General features: G+C 43.4%; 1 protein-coding gene across 1 annotated transcript in view; it reads left to right on the top strand.

Annotated features, from left to right (window-relative positions):
* The window catches only part of SH3BGR (SH3 domain binding glutamate rich protein), a 32,703-nt gene that overhangs the window by 4,394 nt on the left and 7,317 nt on the right, over window positions 1-20,992 (top strand). Inside the window, exons 2-4 of the mRNA XM_061453559.1 lie at window positions 6,600-6,785; window positions 13,205-13,285; window positions 19,757-19,870. Coding sequence (XP_061309543.1) covers window positions 6,600-6,785; window positions 13,205-13,285; window positions 19,757-19,870 — 381 coding nt within the window. The remainder of the gene's footprint in view (window positions 1-6,599; window positions 6,786-13,204; window positions 13,286-19,756; window positions 19,871-20,992) is intronic.

Below are 20,992 nucleotides of genomic sequence, written 5' to 3'. Positions count from 1 at the left end.
TTTTGAACACTTTGGATGAGTGCTTCCATTCAAAGTGATGCACTTTTTCAAGCTCACCATAAACCTCTGCTGCTGCCATAAAAATGTACAGCATTTTATGTTACTTTTTTATAATCAAGCATAGATGTATAGATACTTCCTTATTCAAGCAAATAAAAAGAGTTTAATCCTTAATAATGAAAATTCATACTTCCAATGTAATACGCTATCATTCTACTTCAGCTTTCAGGTTTATTAGATTATAAAAATAGACAGTCCAGGAATTATTTTGTCTGTCTCAGACTGATTTACACTAGCTCGGTGTCACTTTAAATTCAGTTGTTCATATGTCTGACTTGTGAAGGTGAAGTTTCAAATCAAATGATGGCTCGTATGTAAAACCTTAATACATCAGTCTAGCTACTGTTTATATAGGACACTATCTTGCTGCATGGAGTAGCATAACTGGGAGGAGAAGAGAGTCATGTCTGTAGTGTGATTGTGCTAGACAGTAATTTAGTTGTCTGTGACTGAAGAGCACCTTCAGAGAATTTGGACAGATCAGTGCAAACAGTGCTTGCTTCAAATGCTGCAGTACTTGTAGGGCTAAAGTTCGGCCTTGCAGCTCCTAGATGAGATAGATAAAGAATCATAGAATAGTTAAGGTTTGAAAGGACCTTAAGAACATGTGGTTCCAACCCCCCTGCCATAGGCAGGGAGACCTCACACTAAACCATGTTACCCAAGACTCTGTCCAGCCCGGCCTTGAACACTGCCAGGGATGGAGCATTAACAGCTTCCTTGGGCAACCTGTTCCAGTGCCTCACCAACCTAACAGTAAAAAACTTCTTCCTTATATATAATCTAAGCTTTCCCTGTTTAACTTTGAACCCATTACCCCTTGTCCTATCCCTACAGTCCCTAATGAAGAGTCCCTCCCCAGCATCCTTATAGGCCCCCTTCAGATACTGGAAGGCTGCTATGAGGTCTCCATGCAGCCTTCTCTTCTCCAGGCTGAACATTCCCAACCTTCTCAGCCTATCTTCATGCGGGAGGTGCTCCAGTCCCCTGATCATCCTCGTGGCCCTTCTCTGGACTTGTTCCAACAGTTCCATGTCCTTTTCATGTTGAGGACACCAGAACTGCACACAATACTCCAAATGAGGTCTCACAAGAGCAGAATAGAGGGGCAGGATCACCTCCATCGACCTGCTGGTCACGCTCCTTTTGATGCAGCCCAGGATATGCTTGGCTTTCTGGGCTGCAAGTGCACAGTGAAGCCGGCTCATGTTCATTTTCTCATCAACCAACACCCCCAAGTCCTTGTCCACAGGGCTGCTCTGAATTTCTTCCCTACGCAACCTGTAGCTGTGCCTGGGATTGCTCCAACCCAGGTGTAGGACCTTACACTTGGCATGGTTAAACTTCATGAGGTTGGCATCAGCCCACCTCACAAGCGTGTCAAGGTCCCTCTGGATGGCATTCCTTCCCTCCAGGGTATCAACCAAACCACACAGCTTGGTGTTGTTGGCAAACTTGCTGAGGGCGCACTCAATCCCACTGTCCATGTCACTGACAAAGATGTTGAACAGGATCAGTCCCAACACCGATCCCTGAGGGACACCACTAGTTACTTGTCTCCAGCTGGATGTTGAGCCATTGACCACAACTCTTTGTGTGCGGCCATCCAGCCAGTTCTTTATCCACCGAGTGGTCCATCCATCAAATTGATGTCTCTCCAACTTAGAGACAAGGATGTCATGCAGAACAGTGTCGAACGCTTTGCACAAGTCCAGGTAGATGACATCAACTGCTTTGCCTCATCCATCAGTTCTGTGGCCCCATCACAGGCCACCAAATTGGTCAGGCAGGATTTCCCCTTAGTGAAGCTGGCACTCACCAAGCACCTTGTTGTTTTTCATGTGCCCTAACATGCATTCCAGGAGAAAGAATCTGCTCCAAGATTTTGCCAGGCACAGAGGTTAAGACTGACTGCTGTGTAATTCCCTGGGTCTTCTATATTCCCCTTCTTGAAAATGGGGGTTATATTTCCCTTTTTCCAGTCGCCAGGAACTTCACCTCACTGCCATGATTTTTCAAATGATGGACAGTGGCTTAGCAACTTCATTTGCCAGCTCCTTCAGGACTCATGAATGGATTTCATCAGGTCCCATGGACTTGTGCATATTCAGGTTAAGATGATCTTGACCCTGATGGTCTCCTACAGTGGGCCTAGGGTCTTCGTTCTCACAGTCCCTGCATCTGCTTCCCAAGACTTGGGCACTGTGGTCAGAGCATTTGCCAGTGAACACTGAGGCAAAGGAGTCATTGAGAACCTCAGCCTCCTCCAAATCCAGGGTAGCCCGTTCTCCTGTTAACTCCTGGAGGGGGCTCACATTACCCCTCGTCTGTCTTTTGTTTGCTGCATACCTATAGAAGCCCTTGCTGTTATCTTTCACGTTCCTTACCAGCTTTAATTCTAAATGGGCCTTAGAATCTTTTAGCTTACTGACAGTGTCCCACAGCTCAGGCACTTGCTGCAGGAGGACCTCCACCAGGGCACACTGCGTGCAGCTTTTCCCATTGTGCTCCCTTGCCTCAAGACACAAAGGAAGGCACTTTCTACACTCCAAGGTCCGTGCTGCAGCCTCCCCTCTCATTGGTTCTGTCTGGGTGTCTGGTGTGATTAAGCTCACTAACTACCAGAACTGGGCAGAGGCAGTAGCATTTTCTGCTACTGTATGTGAAAAACATGGGTGTATTGCATAAAAGAACAGTTTGCTCAGACAAACACAGAAGTTTCCTCACTTCAGACAGGATCCCAGCTGGGGCTGTCTTCTGCAGCCTACACCAACATCTCCAATAAACTCTGTCTTTCCCTTCCCCCCCCAACAGACCACTCAAGAAATAAGCCTGTGGGAGAGAGACGGCGGTCATTCTGCATTTCAGGGATTTGAACAAATGTGCTGGGGGGATTTGTTGCCAATCTCTAAATCTCTGCCCTCTATACAGTACTCTTACATGATACTTAGCTGAGGGTTTTAAAACTGTTCTACACAACTGGGTCAGTTACTTGTTTTTCCGGAGTGTTGAAGGGAAAAGCTGCTCAGTCCACATGGTTTAAACCGAACTGGGATCAAAACACTTTACTGAGCTATCAAGAACATAGAATTAGGCAGCGGTCAGTGAAACGTTGCATTCAAGTAGTAATACAAGAGGTAAACCCCCAAATTAGACACATGCATGTTAATAAACACAAGCAAATATCTAAGCACCCTCTAACAAACACAGAAGAGATTTCTTAAATTCTTCTTCTTTCTAAAAGACCTCACCATAAGCAGCGCAGTAGCAAATGCCATTTGGCATACTGATAAGGAATGGTGAGGAAACCCTGTATGCTCTCTACATTTCTGCCAAGTTCATGCAGAGGGAACCAAAACCCCTTTCCTTTCACCTTTGGGATCGCCACTGTCAAACGACTACATGGTATAAAAGCCCTTATTGACACATCTGAACACAGAGATTAATTTACAGGGACACCAAGCAGCCGTGCCCAGTGTGTGGCCACCGTGGGCGGGACATCCTGCACAGGCACTGCCTCAGGCCAGCATCCCAAAGGCCTTTCTCCAAGGGATGCTGGGCAAAAGGGCAGCAGCAGCAGGGTTGCAGTGGGCAGGGCTGTGGGGGCCCCGTCACCGCAGTGTCATAGTGCCACTACCCACCAACACAGCATCACAATGCTCTGGGGCAGTATAAGGCAGTGTCCTCCCGTGTCCCACTGCCAGAGTGCCTGGCTTTGCCACCAGGACAGAGCTGGCAGCCTGAAGGCACCCAAGAGGAAGTCCTTGAGGCACTGGTGGAATTACTTGGAGGGGCAGAGGGGGGAAGACTGCCCGAAGCTGCGGGAGGTTCTCTGCTGCAGTTCCAGCTCCTGGAGGGGCCAGGCTCACAGCTCATCTGATGGATGGAAATCCTGCTTCAGTCTTTGAGGAGCTCGCTGCCCTCATTTTCTGGGGAGGTAGTGGCAGTAGCCATGAGAAATAGGATCCACAGATGGCCCAGTGCCCTCCCCCAGTGCTTTGGAGCTCCCACTGCCAGGCACAGGAAGGATTCTTGCCCCCAGGGCTGATCAGGCCAGCGGCATTTTGCTGTTCTTGGGAACCCCTCAGATGGCTCCAGGCAGAGGCAGAAAAGGCAGAGCCAGTGTCCCCTTAGAGGCATAACCAGCCCGTGGACCAGGAGCCGGCCTTGCTCACATGCTCAGGGAGTAGCCGATCGCCAGTGCTGGGGTCAGGAAGGAATTTTCCCCCAGGGCAGATTGGCACCTCTCCTCGGGGGTTTTTTGCCTTCCTCTGAGCACTGAGCATGACCACTTGTCAGGTCTCCTCTGGTCCTGGTGCTCTGGGTTATCGCCTGGTGCTCATGCATCACAAAGGTGGCCCCTCGTGTCCTGCAGCTGGGGGGGAAGGCTTTTTTTTGCCCCCAGGGTGGACTAGCAAGGGTCCCCGGGGTTTTTGCCTCCTCCGCAGCCGAGCACAGCCCCTTCATGGGGCTCCTTTGGGATATTGTGTCCCAAAGGCAGCTGCTCGTGCTCCACGCAGGTGACCCTCGTGCCCCCCATCCTTGGGGAGGCAGCGTTCAGCACTCCCAGGGTGGCCCCAGCAGGGCCCCGAGACTTGCTGCTGTCCTCTGTAGCACTGAACACTACCCCTGGTCAGGTCTTCCCTGGCCCTTTCTGGCCAGGTTCTTGCACTCCTCTCACACCACCACGGCGCCGCTCCTGCCCTGGCTTTCCTTTGTCAGGCTGCAAGGGATGCATCAGCCTGCTGCTGGTTATGCCATGTGCATCGTGTTAATGCTTGTGAGCATCAGCTCTCAGGGATTTAGAAAAAGAAAATATAATCTAAACTAAACTAGACTAAAATTAACTAAAGTAAGATAAAATAACTTTATTTATAAATAAATAAAATACTCTTTCCATCTGTAACCTTTCTGATTTGTGTCTTTGAACGGCGTTTTGGTGCTGAAAATCCCTTGACTTCCTAATGTCTGCTCTAAACCTCCCTGGGCACAGCTCTGAACCATACCCACATGTCCTATCAAAGGATTCCAGGGAGAAGAGATCAGCACCTCCCTGTCCATTTCCCCTGCTTGGGAAGAGCTTGGAGAGCAGCCCACAGGTAGAGAGCTCTCCACAGGACACGCCTTCCAGCCCTGTCACCAGCTTTGTTGCCCTCCTGTATGCATTCAAGGACCTTCATGTTCTTATATGGTGGGGCCTAGAACTGCACCCAGTACTCAAGGTGAGCCGGCACCAGCACTGATTACAGCAGATGATCACCTCTTCCTCCTTTTTTTTGTTACTAGCTCCCAGGTCCCTTGATTACCGCCCTCCTCCTTTTCTGTATGCGCTGTGGTGGACGCCTGTGGCCCCTGTACAGCTCAGGCCTGGAGCAAGCAGCCCAGCTCTCTCAGCTTCCCTGACACCTTTCAGCTACCGCCAGCGTCCCGCAGCTCAGCCCCTGCTGCAGGAGGGCCTCCACCAGGGCACCGAGTGCAGCCCTGCCCATGGGGCACCCTCTGCTCACGACTCCGGTGCAGGCGCTCTCTGCACCCCGAGCTCCGCGCTGCAGCCCCCCCTCTCATCGGCTCTGTCTGGTGCCGACGCCGCCACCGCGGGGGCAGCCAGAGCAGAGCTCCCAGAGCGGGCCCTGGCCCTGAGGCGAGCGCTCCCCATCCCTCCCGCTGCCCGCTCGCGCTGCCGACGCCAACCGCCGCGCCACGCGCCGCTCCCGCGCCCCCTGTGAGTCCCTGCTCGCCTCAGCGGAGCTGCGGCTCCCGGGCAAGGCCTGGAGAGGGCTCGAGGCTCCCTCGGTCGCCGTCGCCGCTCGGAACTGAGGCTCCGGGACGCGAGGTTTCCCCTCGCTCCGGTGCTGAAGGCTCCTCTCTGGAGCCGCTCACCTCCGGGAATGAGTGTATACGTATACAAGATGGGAAATTCTCTAAACGTTGCTTAGGAGTAGCATCCCTTTAGGAGAGAAGTATAGTGAGTATTATATCTTCAGAGTAAAAGGGTAGGTTATAAACTTGATGCTTAGCACAGGAGTTAAGCAGTACTGGGTTTTCATTGAGCTTTCACTCACAATTATGCCTACTGTTAAAGAACAGGTACAAAGAGAAGTATGTGGCTCACAGAAAGCAAAATGTCATACATAATGAGTAGGAAAAAGGAGAGTGTTACATATTGAGGAGAATATGTACATTCTCAGGCCTGTACTGACTTCAGGCAGGATTACCTTAGGTATCTACACCACACTCACAGATCTGGGAACAGAGTAGGAGGCTTCCTGCTGAGCCTCTTTTCTTAAATGGAAATAATCACTGCTTCCAGGAAGGAGAGAAGCTGGTGTGGTGGCAGAGGAGGAAGTAATAGCAAAATAGCAATGCTCTGGGTGCTGAGCAGCAGTGTGGAATATCAGCTTCAAAAAGTCTGGGGGCTACTGGAGTAGTGGATCCAACTTGACATATTTGCATTAGATCTTCTTGTAACAGCAATTTCTTTTTTTTTAAAAAAACAACTTTTTAAAGAAGGAATTCTGTTTTTCCTCTTTCCTGACCAGATCAAAAAGAAACAACAAGAAGTAGTGGGCTTTTTAGAAGCCAACAAGATTGATTTTCAGCAAATGGACATAGCAGGTGATGAAGACAACAGGAAATGGATGAGAGAGAATGTCCCTGGTGAAAAAAAGCCTCAAAATGGAATTCCCCTCCCTCCACAGATCTTCAATGAGGAGCGGTACTGTGGGGTAAGAAGCTGTTTGAAAATTTAAATACCTTCAGAAAGTCTTCTTTCACAAGTCGCTCTTTTCGATTAGTAGGAAGTGTCAAACAAACTCCTTAAGACAATTTGAGATTCACATTGAAAGAATATTCAAAAGCAATTTTTAGGAACAGAAAAACAATGAAATAAAAGATTATTCCTTTTGAAGAGAAAAATATACATGGAGGGAAAACTGACTAGAGAAACTGCTTAACAGAATGTATGGATTATCTCCTGGAGACCCAGAGCCTATGCAGGGGACAGAGCTCACTGCAAGACATGGAGCTTGCTGTCTGTGAGGAGCTCTGTATTTTTCTCATTCTCCTGCCTCCTGCTATATAGCTTACTCACAGTTGTCCTGCTATTGGCTCTCTGCCTGAACTCTCACTCCTAAGACTAAAGGCACTACTGCCTAGGTGAGGCTATGGCTTCTTCATACAGTATGTCAGGATAACCAAATGTAGGCTGTAAGGACAGCTCAGCTGCTCTTCCAGTAGTAAACGCTCCATAATCTGGTTTGAGAATACTGAGCTACTCAAGACTAGTGGGATTTATAGCAAGGCTGATCTGCTATCTCTGGGTTTAGGTTAATATTTTGCTTTTTGAACTTTAATTTTACATGGGGAGTGTTGATATGTTGTTTGTTTGGCACAGACTCATCTGGGCTGCTAGGAAGTCAAGTAGATGTCTGAGATACCAGGGGCTGTGAACAGGAATCTTTCTTTTCCATTATATAAATAAATAGGAATTATAGTTGACTGGAATAGTTCTAATATGTTTGAATTATTGAAATTATATTGATTATTCAATATCCAACTCTCTGTAACAGACATTGTAATGCTCATCAGATGCTTTTATATTTTCATATATGCTTGCAAAAGGTTACTTCTCTTGAGAGAGTTTGTTCAAAGCAGAGATAGATGATACTGTACCAGCATGAATATTATGATTGTGAATCAAGAGAGGTATCTGAGACAGTTTTTTTCCTCATAGTCTGGTTGGAAATACACAGCCTGGAGAGTACTCTGATATGATTGCTGAAATGAATTTGCAAAGTACTCTGAAATGCAGATCACATAGTGAGCCCAGTTTTAAGTTACTCCACAAATCCAGTGTGAACTACTGCAAAGGTTGTTTTGAGAGAGAAGGGATTTACATGCCACTGAGTTTTCAGAATTAACTTCAGTGCTCTCAGAGCAAAAGTTGGTAGTATGAATAATGGAGTGCAACTGTTTCCTCCTTTTCTCATAGGAATCTTAAAAGAGGACTTGGTAGGTTAGAGTTCATGTGCATTTTAATATCCAATCTACATCAATAAAAAATATAATTTGATACATCTTACTGTGGATTTTGCGGCAGCCAATGTTGCAATAAATATTTCTGGTATGCCCTGGAGATGTATATAGTGAATTAAAGAGTAATTGCCTTACAAAGTGTTGCAGCTGGTCAGTCTTGCCAGTAAATTATAAATATACAATTTTTATTCCATGTATGAAGCTAGTTCAGGAAGCCAAATAATCTACATGTTGAAATCAATTTAAGCTTAAGAAAGAGTCCTTTGCAAAGTCACCTCCATGTGGAAAGGGGTCCAGAAAGCAGTTGCAGCTATTGTTTTAAAAACTAAATCAAATTTACAGTTAGTCTAGAAGTCTTCAGAATTCCCATGTACACAGCTTTCAAAGCTCATAGCTAATGATCCCAGTGAGTACATAACATAAAGATCAATTTATAACATAGTTATTTCCAAATAAATAAATAAGGTAAGGAGATACATATCAGTACATGAGCCTCATCCATCTCCTCAGGGAAAAGTGCCTTAAGGGAGCTGCACAGAGTGTGAAGTGGGATTATGTGGGCTGATTGAGAACATGGCGAAGGGCTGGCAGATTGGTGCAAAATTCCTCAAACTGACACGATGCCTTCTGCAACATGTCTACAGTATAAAGCTGGGATTTGCATTCTGCTTCTGTTCATAACCTGTGCATGTCCAGCAGAAATCTAGAATTGTTTTATGCTGTTTAATGTTTAAATGATATATCTTAACTCTTCCCCTGTGCCTCACATCCTTTGTCCTCAGCCACTTTATTAAAAATAGGGCTGAGAATTGCAAAGGCCTGTCTGAGTCAGGGATACCAGTCCAGTATACTGAATTCATGAAAGTCACTTTAAAATACGTTTCTCTTGTTAGTTACAGTCTTCAAGGCCACACTAGATGCCACATTCTGTCTTGTGGCATCTAGAAACCTTTTAATTTGTAGCCTGGGCATATGCAGCCAGTTGATGCCAAAATCTTTAGCTTAAACAGCTCAAGGCCAATGTAGTCTGTAGTTCTCCTTCCTACTGATTTTTTTTTAATTTCTTCATTCCCGGGTAGTCCTCTGTTTTCAGGTCTTGTGGGATGAAAATTCACAATAAAAAAAAAATTCACAATAAAAGATTTCCTTCCTCACTTTGAGAAAGAGGAATTAGGAGAAAGTCATGACAATCTTCAAATATTTTAAGGGCTGAAGAAAAAAGGAATTAATTATTGGTCTGAATTGTATTGACCCCACTTTGAGCAGGAGGTTGAACTAGACGGTCTCCTGAAGTCTGTTCCCACCTGAGAGTTATCCTGTGGTTCTGGGGTTTTGTAAACTATGTTCTGCTCCACCCTCACAGGTGTTGAGACAAGATGTAATGAACAAAAAGTTCAGCAAAGAAAGTTTAAGTCAGACATCAGAAAAATATAAAAGGTAGTTTTTAGGGGATTGACTCATTGTCTCATTAAAGGTGGTTATCAATGGATTGCAGAAACACCTATCAGGAATAGCAGTGGTTCTTGCTTTGGAGAAAAAGTCCTTTGAGATCTTCTCCAATACCCTTTTCTGCAGTTCAGTGGAATTTTGGGGGTGGGGATAAGGAAAGAGGGGATAGCGGGGACACATGAGGCTTCCTTTTTGTGCTGACATATGACATATGATATATGACCGACATAATGAGCTAAGTAAACACAGTCCTGTGCTAACCTGCTTTTCTGCCAGTAACACGATAGTATCTGCATCTTTTGGCCAACCCTGAAGAGCTGCTTCACTTCCTAATTTGTACTTAAAATGGAGGTTTCTTACAGATTCATGGAAATACACCGTGAGCAGCTTTTCCTTGAGGTCAGAGAAGCTTAAGACTGTCTGATAAAATAGCTTGAATCTTATTTTTCTTTCAGATCTTTGGTACTGCCACTTGAAGAAACAGATTAGAAATGGATTCATTTTGTATGCCTTGCTTTAGCATAAATTTCAAGTATCCATTCTGAACCATCATTGTTGGCAATTATGTTCTGATTTGATTTTTTTTCTTAAGCTGCTTTTTTCTCATGTCTAGACAGGTGTCTGCATTTGTGTCCCTTTCTAAATATATTGAGCACTCTCTTGCTGTTGTCTTTGTTTTTGCTTATCAAAAAACCCTGAAAATTAGGAAAGAAATGGAATGGTTTTCTTTGCAAGCAGTAATCTCTGCTTTTCTCTGTAAACTGCAATCTGTAGAATATAAAATACCCATGTACCTACTTTTTTAAAGACTCTGAATTATTAGGTAAGACTTTTGCTTCATATACCTGCTAAAGTAAAATATATGAAAATCACAGGGACCTATGGAGGTCTGTGGTCCAGCCTGCTGCTTAAAGCAGGCATAGCTTTAAGGTTAGCTTATGTTGCTGGGGACTTTTCCCATCTGAGTTTCAAAAGGCTCTAAGGATGGTGTTTCCATGCCCTCTCTGTGTTCTGTGACCTGGTGCTGTACCACTTATATGGGGAAGAACTTTCCACTGATGTCTAGTTTTGCTGTTCTGCTGTCTGTCGTTTCCACAGTGGTTATAAAAAAGATGGTAGTGTAGAGTGTATATGTGCATATGCACTCATATCGTAAGGAAAAACTCATGGAGTATTATTTTTCTTTTAAATACATTTCACTATATTTTTTGAAGACTAGTTCCAAAGACAAATGTCCTCTGCCTAGACCATTCACGTCTTCTCATACAGATATAGTTTTATTGCTTACCTGAAATAAATTGTTACTGCTCATTTTTCTTACTGCCTGCTTGGTAATAGTTATCTTTTGTCATTCAGTGAAATAAAATATCAAGTTCACTTCATGGCCTTTCCTCGTTACAGTCTTTGTTTCCCAGCTATTGACATACCGTGCTGTAGTTTGCTTAGGCTCTTTTGTGAGTATGTGGTATGCAGGAGAACACAAGCTTCCTGTGTTTTGTATGGCCTCTCAAAAGCCCATGTCAATTTTTCGCCCTTTGAATTGCATAAAATCCCCTTGGTTTTGTTTGCTATATTGCTCCTAAGTTCTTGGGGTAGATTTGAGACACTGTCTTTCTTAAATACTTATGGTAGACCTGGGTTAGGTAAGGAGGAGAAACCCAGGGCAACATGAAAACAGCAGAGGGGTGATTTGAGAAGTGGGTGGCCTGGAGCAGCAGCAGGCAGTCTGCCTGGGCTGGGCAAAATGTGCTCTGGGGCCTCTCCCAGACCGGACAGTTCCCACCGCCTATAGCCAGGTGTGCGTGAAAGCTAATCTATCCCTTAGATAAATCAGCAAAATGGCCTGTCATTTATCCTGTCTGTTAAGCTATGTTACCTCTTCCAAACTGGACTGAAATGTCATGGCTTCCAGTCTTGCTGACATCACACTGACTTCTAAACTATCACTCCAGCCTTTCCCTAGGATTACCCATGGTCAATAATTTATTCTCTGGAAATACTAAAACAATCCAGTAAGACAACTTGGGTCCTAACCCAGCTTTACAAACAAGTCTCAAGGACAAGACAGCACCTTATTATTGACAAGCTTCTATTTTTGGAGTTATTTTGGATGAGTGAAAGAATGAGCAAGGGGTAAGGTCAAGGCAGTTGTCTAGGACCCAGTGGACATGTCCCCTGCACTACACAGAGCTGCTGTGTGATTGTGGGCCAGTAATTTATGACCAGAGTTTCTGCTGAGATCTTAAGTATATGTTGATTTTTACCTATGTAAGATCACAGAATCATAGAATGGTTTGGGTTGGAAGGGACTTCAAAGATCATTTGGTTCCAACCCCCCTGCCATGGGCAAGGACACCTTCCACTAGACAAGGTTGCTGAAAGCCCTAGACAACCTGGTCTTGAACACTTCAGAGATGGTGCATGAACAAGTTCTCTGGGCAACCTGCTCCAATCCACCTATCCACCACCTTCAGAGTGAAGAATATTTTCTTAATATCTAATCTAAGTCTACCCTCTTTCTGCTTGAAGCCATTCCCCCTTGTCCTGTCACTACACATCCTTGTAAAAAGTCCTCTCCAAACTTTTTTTGGCCCTTCAGGCACTGGAAGGCTGCTATGAGATCTTCCCAGAGCCTTCTCTTCTTGAGGCTGAACAAGCCCAACTCTCTCAGCCTGTCTCCATACCAGAGATGCTTCAGCCCTCTGATCACCTTCATGGTCTCTAGTCTTGCTCCAATGACCACCTCCCTCTTGTGTTGGGAGCACCAGAGCTGGATGCAGTACTGCAGGTGGGGTCTCATGAGAGTAGAGTATAGGGGGAGGCCCACCTCCCTTGACCTGCTGGTCACACATGTGATGTGAGTCATGAACTTGTCAGTAACAAACTAGTGATAGCAGAGCTTCCTTAATTGATAGGAAAGTTGTACAGGTGAATACTGTTAACGACCATGCAAGTTCTAGGTGGTAGGATAGAAGATTTTTCAGTTAATATATGTAATGTATTCAGTTACATATTTCAGTTATAATATTCAAGTATATATAATATATATCTCATATATATATATGAAGAGAAAATAGAGCATTTAACATTATTTAACTTCAGTTCACATGTGGACAAGAGATTCTGGTTGCTACATATATGTCAGAAGGACCAACCCAATCCTTTGCTAAGTTTGTCTGAAAAGTAACTGCATTTTCTAACCAGAATGACTTTATTTAAAATAAAGTTTTCTCGTTATCATTATCATTGTGCTATTATGTTGACAGTTGCCTTTTATATGGCATAAAGCTGTCCAGGCTCTTGAGGGCTTGTTTTGTGTTCTTTCTCACTGCAAGTTTTATTTTAACATTTAAATGGTAATAGCTTTGCTTTGGTGTGTACAGCTGAGGCACATTAAAATGAAATGCTTAATTTTATCTGATGTGATATAATTAAAGTGTATACCTCTAGAGAGATTTGCCCATTGTTCATTTTGCCAGCCAGTATGAAACTCCCTTTATCTGAATTTTCTTCCTGGGGCTTAGATAATGCAGGTGCATGTACAAATGCATAGTCATTCTCATCAATGTAAGAAAGATTTGCCTGGGCTGTTCTCTTCCTCTTGTGCTTTTTGTTTGATTTTTGTTACCAATTCTCTGTTGTTTGTTTGTTCCTTTTTTAGGATTTTGAATCCTTTTTCTCTGCTAAAGAAGAAAATATTATTTATTCATTCCTGGGTCTTGCTCCTCCTCCAGGCACAAAGGTATGAGCTGCTGTACTTCCAGGGGGACATTTATTTAATTTTAATAAAAGATGAAGGGAGGGGGTGACTCAGCATATCAAATAAGGGGCAGTGACAAAGCATTACATTAGATGCTTGTCTAGCAAAATGTTCTTAAGGGGGAAAAAAAGAAGTGGTCAGTTCAGTAAATACTAGAAAATACTTCTCTGTTCCCTTCTTTCACTTCAGACTTGTTACCATGCCTCCAGCTGATTACTTTTTTTTTGGTAGATGTTGTTTACACAAAGCAGTATTTTATCATGTTTAGGTTTTAAATTATGCAGAATTTCCTAGTGCATTTTACAGGTTGAATTAATTCCAAGGCACCTTCACTTGCCCCAGATTGCATCAAGCCTTGAACAAACAGGGTTTGTGTAGGCCACCAGCAGAGGGGCTGGGGTGTGGACCCAGCCCATCCTCTATGTGTACACACAGACTGGCACTATGGGATGTGCTCCCTCTGCCTTGAGGAGATAAAGTCTATTTCTAATTAGAGGTTTGATAACTGAGAGCGTTACAGCTGTCCTATCCTGAGGTCATGTTAGATCATAATAAAACGTTGCCATCTTTAACACGGGTGTTTCAACAAAAGAAATGAATCAAGAGAGGGATGAGCCAGGGTGACAGAACTCTGCTGCATTGCTGTGACCTGGCTGAAGAACTGCCCTGGCGCATGAGATCTGCTTTCTGGTCCAACTCTGCTAGCAACTGTGTAGCAACTCTGAGTGAGACCCTGTTGTACATGGCTCTGTTTTAGCCCTTCTGTAAAGGTAAAGATAAAAAGGAGGCTTTACTAAGTGCTTTAAGAGCTAGAGATGAAGCGATACCCAGGGGAGAGCCACAGTTGCTATGAATGTCTTTGACACTGAGTCTCTGTGTGATGGAGAGCAAGTGATTTAAACTTTCTGCTTTAGCTGTGCCATCTCCCACCAAGGGAAATAAAAATTACTTGCCTATCTCACAAGGATCTGTGAGAATTCATTTAATTAACTTCCACAAAGCCATGAAAGGCTTAAAGAACTGCAGGTATTAAGTATTATAATCATTATAAAAGATACCTGGAAATCAATGAGATAAAGAAAATTGCATTTTTCTGTCTTTCCATTTCATATATTATCTGCTCTTTCATGCATGGTTCTGTTAGATAGCATATCTGTGAAGTAACAGAACAGAATTCATTAATTTCCAGCTGTTAGCAGAGGCTATTGCAGTTTCTGCTTGTGACAACTTTGTAAACATTGAAAATAGTATGTTCTGTACATTCTGCTGGGCAGATTAATGTTAGTGCTATTAGTAGCAAGCAAGTACTGTCTGTGCCTATTAGCTGCTGCATTGGTGGAGGTAGTGATCATTTCAGCCCAGAAGTGGAAATAGCTGAGAGTGTTTTTTAAAAATCCATGTGAAGACTGGAAGTATAATTACATTGTCTCCCTGTTAGAATCTGTTTCTGAATTTGAAAGTGACATATACAAGTGTTTTAGCATTTGTTGCAGGGGTTAATTTCTCAGCATCTTCACTGCATGGACAGTCTGGCTGTGCTTTGTCATACAAATAACCTTGCTGCACTGCTTCTGCTTTCCTTTCATTAGGCTGTCAATACAATTTTAGCATGAATTACAGTGGATGGCTTGTGACATCGATTTCCAGCAGTGTGAAACTGGAATAATAAGTCGTGTGTAAGAGATGGTGATGATGACACATATGACAGGGTTTCCTACTAATTCCTTCCTAAATAACTGGGGGGGGTGGTGGTGGTGGTGGTTTGTTTGTTTTTGGTTTTTGTTTGTTTGTTTGTTTTCTGGAATATGGTGATAATTTACAAAGCATGGAAATGCCATGAAACAGACAGTAAGCATTTACTTTCTAGGGATTTTTACCTCACTGAGACATTGCAAAGATTAATATAAAGCTGATACACATTATACACTTGCCTCAGAAGATGTCTTTTCCATCCATCTTTTGTCTCACATTGCATTAGAAGTAGAGAATCTCTTTAATTGCCATGATTCTGTTTCATAGCACAGTCTGCTAGGATCCTGATCTAGGACTGTTTTGAGACTATTTTCTAGAGCAAGCAGAGGAACTTTTTGCTACTCCCACAACAAATTGTATCTTCCCAAAAAAATCCTGTAGTTAAATCCATTGCCTCCATTGCCACATCAGCCTGCTGAGTGCAAAATACATGTTTCAGTTCTGCAGATTCTCTTTTTTGTAGGCCTGACCTCTCTGGATTAGGTGGCTACAGTTTTTCACCAGACCTATTTGTTCATCATTTACATTGAACTGTTACTGGTAGGTATTGGAGCTCTGATGATGCCAGAGCCTAATGTGCAAGCTGATCTACATTTACAGGGTGAGTCTGGTATGTCCAAAAGTCCAGAGAGCCTGTGGCTTCTAGCAAGATCACCTAGGTTTGCAATTGCTTTGTGAACTTGGTGAAGCTTATTTACTTGAGCTGAAGGTCTGTTTTCAAATCTTGTATATACTTAAATCCTTAACCTCAGTATTATTGCTCTTAATATCCATAATCTTGACAACCTGAAATCTGTAAATACTTGAGCTTTAGTCTTTTAGTTGAAGAAGACTTCTACTAAGACTGCTTTGAATTACAAATCTACAGTATGCCTTTTATTTAAAGAGAAAATTACCTGTCAGCCAATCTTCATAAATGGTACTTCATTTTAAATTAAAAATTAAGTTTTCTGTTTCTATGGAGAGCTAGCATAATGATGATATTCCAAGCATCGCAGTTCTCCATATAATTAACAAGAACTCTATGTCTGTCTGTGTGTGTGTGTGTGTGTGTGTGTGTGTGTGTGTGTTCTGGCTGATAACATGCTGCTTCTACAGTTTAGTTCTTTCAGCTACAACTTTTATTTGCCTTATGTTCTGAGTAGGTGTATGATTCATCTGAGAGAGTTTTACACAATAGGTTTATTTTAATTAGAATGCCATCTTCAGTCTTTTATGTATTTTATATATCTCCCAAAAATATTGAGTACATAGATTTTAAGATGACATGTTAATATATGTGCTGAAAATAAATATATAACCAATGTAGTTTTCCTTAACACTATCCTTTTCATTTTAGAAACTGCTACAAAGACTGTATCTTTAAGGAAATTATCACTTACTTGAGAAAACAATGTATTAACAGTGTTGCACAAGAGAATGTCAATATATGCTGTGTTACTACCTATTTTATTCTTCAACTATTTTCTTAGCTTGTGGGGGAAAAGTACAAGATAAATTAAGCCAAACAAATGTCTCTGTAGATTTGGTTTTAATAACAATGATGCTAACAATCAATCACAATTTTTAATAACACTGCCACCAGAATGAGAGTGCAGTGAGTCCACAGTTTTATGTGTACTTGAAATCATATAGAATCATAGAATGGTTAGGGTTGGAAAGGACCTTTTGATCATTTAGTTCCAACCCCCCTGCCATGGGCAGGGACACCTCACGCTAAATCATGTCACCCAAGGCCTCGTCCAACCTGGTCTTGAGCACTGCCACGGATGGAGCATTCACAACCTCCCTGGGCAACCTATTCCAGTGCCTCATCACCCTAACAGGAAAGAATTTCCTCCTTGTATCCAATCTAAACTTCCCCTGTTTAAGTTTTAACCTGTTACCCCTTGTCCTATCACTACAGTCCCTAATGAAGAGTCCCTCCCCAGCATCCCTATAGGCCCCCTTCAGACACTGGAAGGCTGCTACGAGGTCTCCACGCAGCCTTCTCTTCTCCAGGCTGAACAGCCCCAACTTCCTCAGCCTGTCTTCATACAGGAGGTGCTCCAGTCCCCTGATCATCCTCGTGGCCCTTCTCTGGACTTGTTCCAACAGTTCCATGTCCTTTTTATGTAGAGGACACCAGAACTGCACACAATACTCCAGGTGAGGTCTCACAAGGGCAGAGTAGAGGGTCAGGATCACCTCCTTCGACCTGCTGGTCACATTCCTTTTGATGCACCCCAGGATACAGTTGGCTTTCTGGGCTGCAAGTGCACACTGAAGCCGGCTCATGTTCATTTTCTCATCAACCAACACCCCCAAGTCCTTCTCTGCAGGGCTGCTCTGAATCTCTTCTCTGCCCAGCCTGCAGCTGTGCCTGGGATTGCTCCAACCCAGGTGTTGGACCTTGCACTTGACGTGGTTGAGACAATACTGCCAGAAGAAGAAATAGTCTTTTCTCCTTCCTCCTTCTTCTAGCTTCTTCTGCTTGCTCCCAGCTGCTCCTCAAGCGTCCCCCACGTGCTGGCAAAGACATTCATGCAGCTGTGTAACAGAGCGTACAAAGTGTGTGAGAGAGAAATGTTTTTAAAGCGTTACTCTTGATCAGCCTTCTGTTCCAGTTCACCATGCAGCCCTGGAAAGGCTTTTGCTGCCAGGAGGGCAGGGACAGCGCAGCACTGGGAAGAACTGCAGGGAGGGCAAGGCTTGCTGCTGATAGTTTTTCTGCTGTTGTTTTTCTCTGCAGAGAAGAAGGGGAATTTAGGAGCTTATGTGCCTACTCTCTTGTCATTGCAAGCTCCTTAGATGTAAAATGTATTTTCCATGATTCAGGAGCAAATTGCCAGAAAGGCACCAAATCTTACACAGTGAAGTTTCAGGAAAAGGATAAAACTACAGAGTTATTTTGTCTCTTTTGACTTTGTCTTGATAACCTGCTTCCAAGTGTTCCTAACCACTCTTCTATAACTTTTGACCCCATCCAGCAGAGCATCTCAGTAGGAGGGCACATCATGGGACAAAGATCCCTAAATCAGCACTCCCCCAAGTCTGCTCTGGGGTTAAAAGCCAGATAGCTGTGCTTATGTCATGCTTCTGCAGGCTAAGTACGCTGGCTGAAGAAACCATATATGGATGAGGACACTGAAGGAGGACTCGTGAAGCTTAAACGGCAGGAGGTCATGACAGGGGCTTTTGTTTAGCTGTAGCAACAAATGAAAATGTGAAAAAGCATAAGAACCCAAACCAACTGCTAGATGAGTTGTAAGGGCTGGGTGGCAGAGATGAGAAAAGAGATGGTTGTCTACTGGGGTATGTTGCTCTGCTCAAAGCATGTAGAATTTAGGATGACACAGGACAGGACCTTTCCTGAGCCCAGTTCTCTCTTGCTGGAGGCAACCACAGTAGATAAGACCTCTAAGAAGTGGTCAAATTCCCTTTTAACGTATTAGGTCCTTTGCCTCTGCTTCTCTGCTAGGAAGCTCTTCCAAAATTCCATACTGCTTCTGATTAGAATTTTTGTTTACAGCCAGTTTGTACTCATTTTGCATCTATCTCAGCGCTCTTCCTTATCCTACCACTCCCTGATGTTTACTCTGATCTATTTTTAGAGAGCCATCATATCCCCTCACAGCATTACTTTCAATAGATTAAAGTAATGAATCTTTTTTTGTCAGCCTTCCATAAGACAGGCTCTCCACTCCCTCAGATGTTCCCAAAGCCCTCCTCTGCACCTGTTCCAGTCTGAATTTCTCTTTCTTGAGCCTGAGTAACTGGAACAGTACAGAGCAATCCAGAGGAGGTTGCGCCTTGGCCTTGTACAATGACATTAATATTAGCTTTCAGCTCCACCAGCTGTACCTCACTTCATACATGTGAGGATGACATTTATTATCTCTTTCACTACTATATCATATTCATGGCTCAGTTATTATGTGATTATTTAAATACATCCATCTTTCTCTTCTTTGATGATTATCAGCTAGCACGCTCCCGAAGTACAGTAGAAACATCTGTTTCTAAGCTCTGTCCCAGAACTGCCTGTCCCAAAGAGTGTGACTTTGCCCTTCGTGTTATTAAATTTAATCCTATTTTTCTTACTCCAGTTGAGGTCATACAGTTCTTCTTTTATCTGACGCAGCGTGTGATTCAGTGTGACCTTTCACAGTTACCTAGCTGAAAGTACCACAGGACTTAAAATAAAGAGCCTTCTAGGAGGTGCTTGTTCATGGTGCTGGAATAAATAGATTTGATAGATCGGTGTGTGAACTGAGGAGCAGTTTCCCTGATGATTTTAAACGAGAAGGTTAAGATACTATATATGAAATCCTTCATTACTTCTGTTTTTCTGTAGCTTCTTGATGTAGTTTAATTGGAATGCGTGCTGGAGAAAAGGCTCTTTTTTATCTGAATCTAGGGAATGTGCAATCAGGGTGAGCACCAGTTTCTATTAGACTTTCCACAGAAAAATGAGAGACTCTGCTATGCTCTGAAGAGGGAGAAGTGCTTGAATTCATGATTTCCCTACACAAACACCATGTTTTTACCAAAAGATTAACATGCCAACAAACGTTCCTTTCACAGGAAAATGTCCAGAAGGGTATATTTTCATTTGTGTGCTGAAGTAAAATTAGAAAAGCACCACCCAAAACTGTAAAGTCAAGTTATAGAATTGTTGATTATGTGCTGCAAAACTAACAATGTCGTCTTTGCTGCCAGGAGACTGAAAAATCTGATGCCATGGATGGAACTGAGGCACAAACAGAAGACAAGGCAGACGAAGGGGCTCATGAAGAGGCTCAGTCTGCTCAGTCAGAATCAGAAGATCAGCAGGTAATTTTCCCTTTTTCCCTTTGTGATATGAGGGTTTTACCTGTGCCAAGCACATGAAGCATAAACCCACAGGCCTTCCTATTGTGCTTCAGGATGGAAAACTGATAGCGGAGTGGTCCTGTTTTTCTTTTGGATGCATTTTCTTTGACATCATGATGATATGAATCCTAGATAAAACTCTGGGGAACTTGCTCTGAATCTTGAGTAACAGTGCTTGTCTTTATTGAAGTTTCCTTTTATACATTCTTACTGTAAGTTCTTGGGTTTTAATGCTCATTTTGAACCAGACCCTGCTTATGGAGAATAATTCAGGACTAGACATCTGGGTCCTGTCTGTGTAGAAAAAATTGCTGTTATCAATGGCCAGTGTCTGCAGGGCTCATAAATCTAGTTGTTAATGTTTGTTGTCATGTACCAGTATTGACTGCTGTTGCAGCAAACCCTATCTGACAGTGTCTTCTCCAGGCCAGGCAGAAACCCCTGGGCAATGCAGAAATTGAGACTTTTGATATCCTTTTGCTGCATCATGGTCTGATATTACAGTCATGTGGACAGATCTCAAGCTGCAGTGCTAAAGGTTCTTGGAAGAGGCCACCTGAGTTCCTTAAATTCCCTAGGATAATATCCTGCTGTTAGCTAACATCAGTAAAGTACTTGTGGTTGAAAGTAGATGGACCCTGCAAAAAGGGACCATTTTGCTGTGTGCTATCTTCCTCAGGGGGGTGTTCATATTAGTGGCCAGGTTCTAGACCCAGTGGAGACTAAGAAGAAATGGATCCTGTGTCTGGAGATAGGGATCAGGCTCCTTCATTTCTCCTGCTGCTCCGACAGTTTGGCATTTAAGGATGGGTTTATTTTGATGTTGCAGTGTCAAGTGACTCTCATCCCAAAGAGGCAGGCCTACTGCTGGATCAAGTACTTGATGGTTTTTTTGTGGTTTGGAGATCAGACGATCCCAGTAGAATATCTGTCACAAATGCATCATGTCTTTCACTAAAGAGGAAAACAAATGCGTTTTCATTGTTTCGTTGTTTTCCATCTAGCTGCAATGTTTTTCAGAGGAAGCACCTCTCTGTAAGCTTTTCCCCACTACCCTTTTTAGCAATGACTGTAGTCATTGTT

This window comes from Pezoporus flaviventris, unplaced genomic scaffold (assembly GCF_033815535.1).
Source record: "Pezoporus flaviventris isolate CSIRO_AGI_PZ_B2104156 unplaced genomic scaffold, CSIRO_AGI_Pfla_v1 ptg000015l, whole genome shotgun sequence".
NCBI classification, from domain to species: domain Eukaryota; kingdom Metazoa; phylum Chordata; class Aves; order Psittaciformes; family Psittacidae; genus Pezoporus; species Pezoporus flaviventris.
Note: the sequence above shows the minus strand (reverse complement) of the source record. Positions and strands in the feature narration are given on the sequence as shown.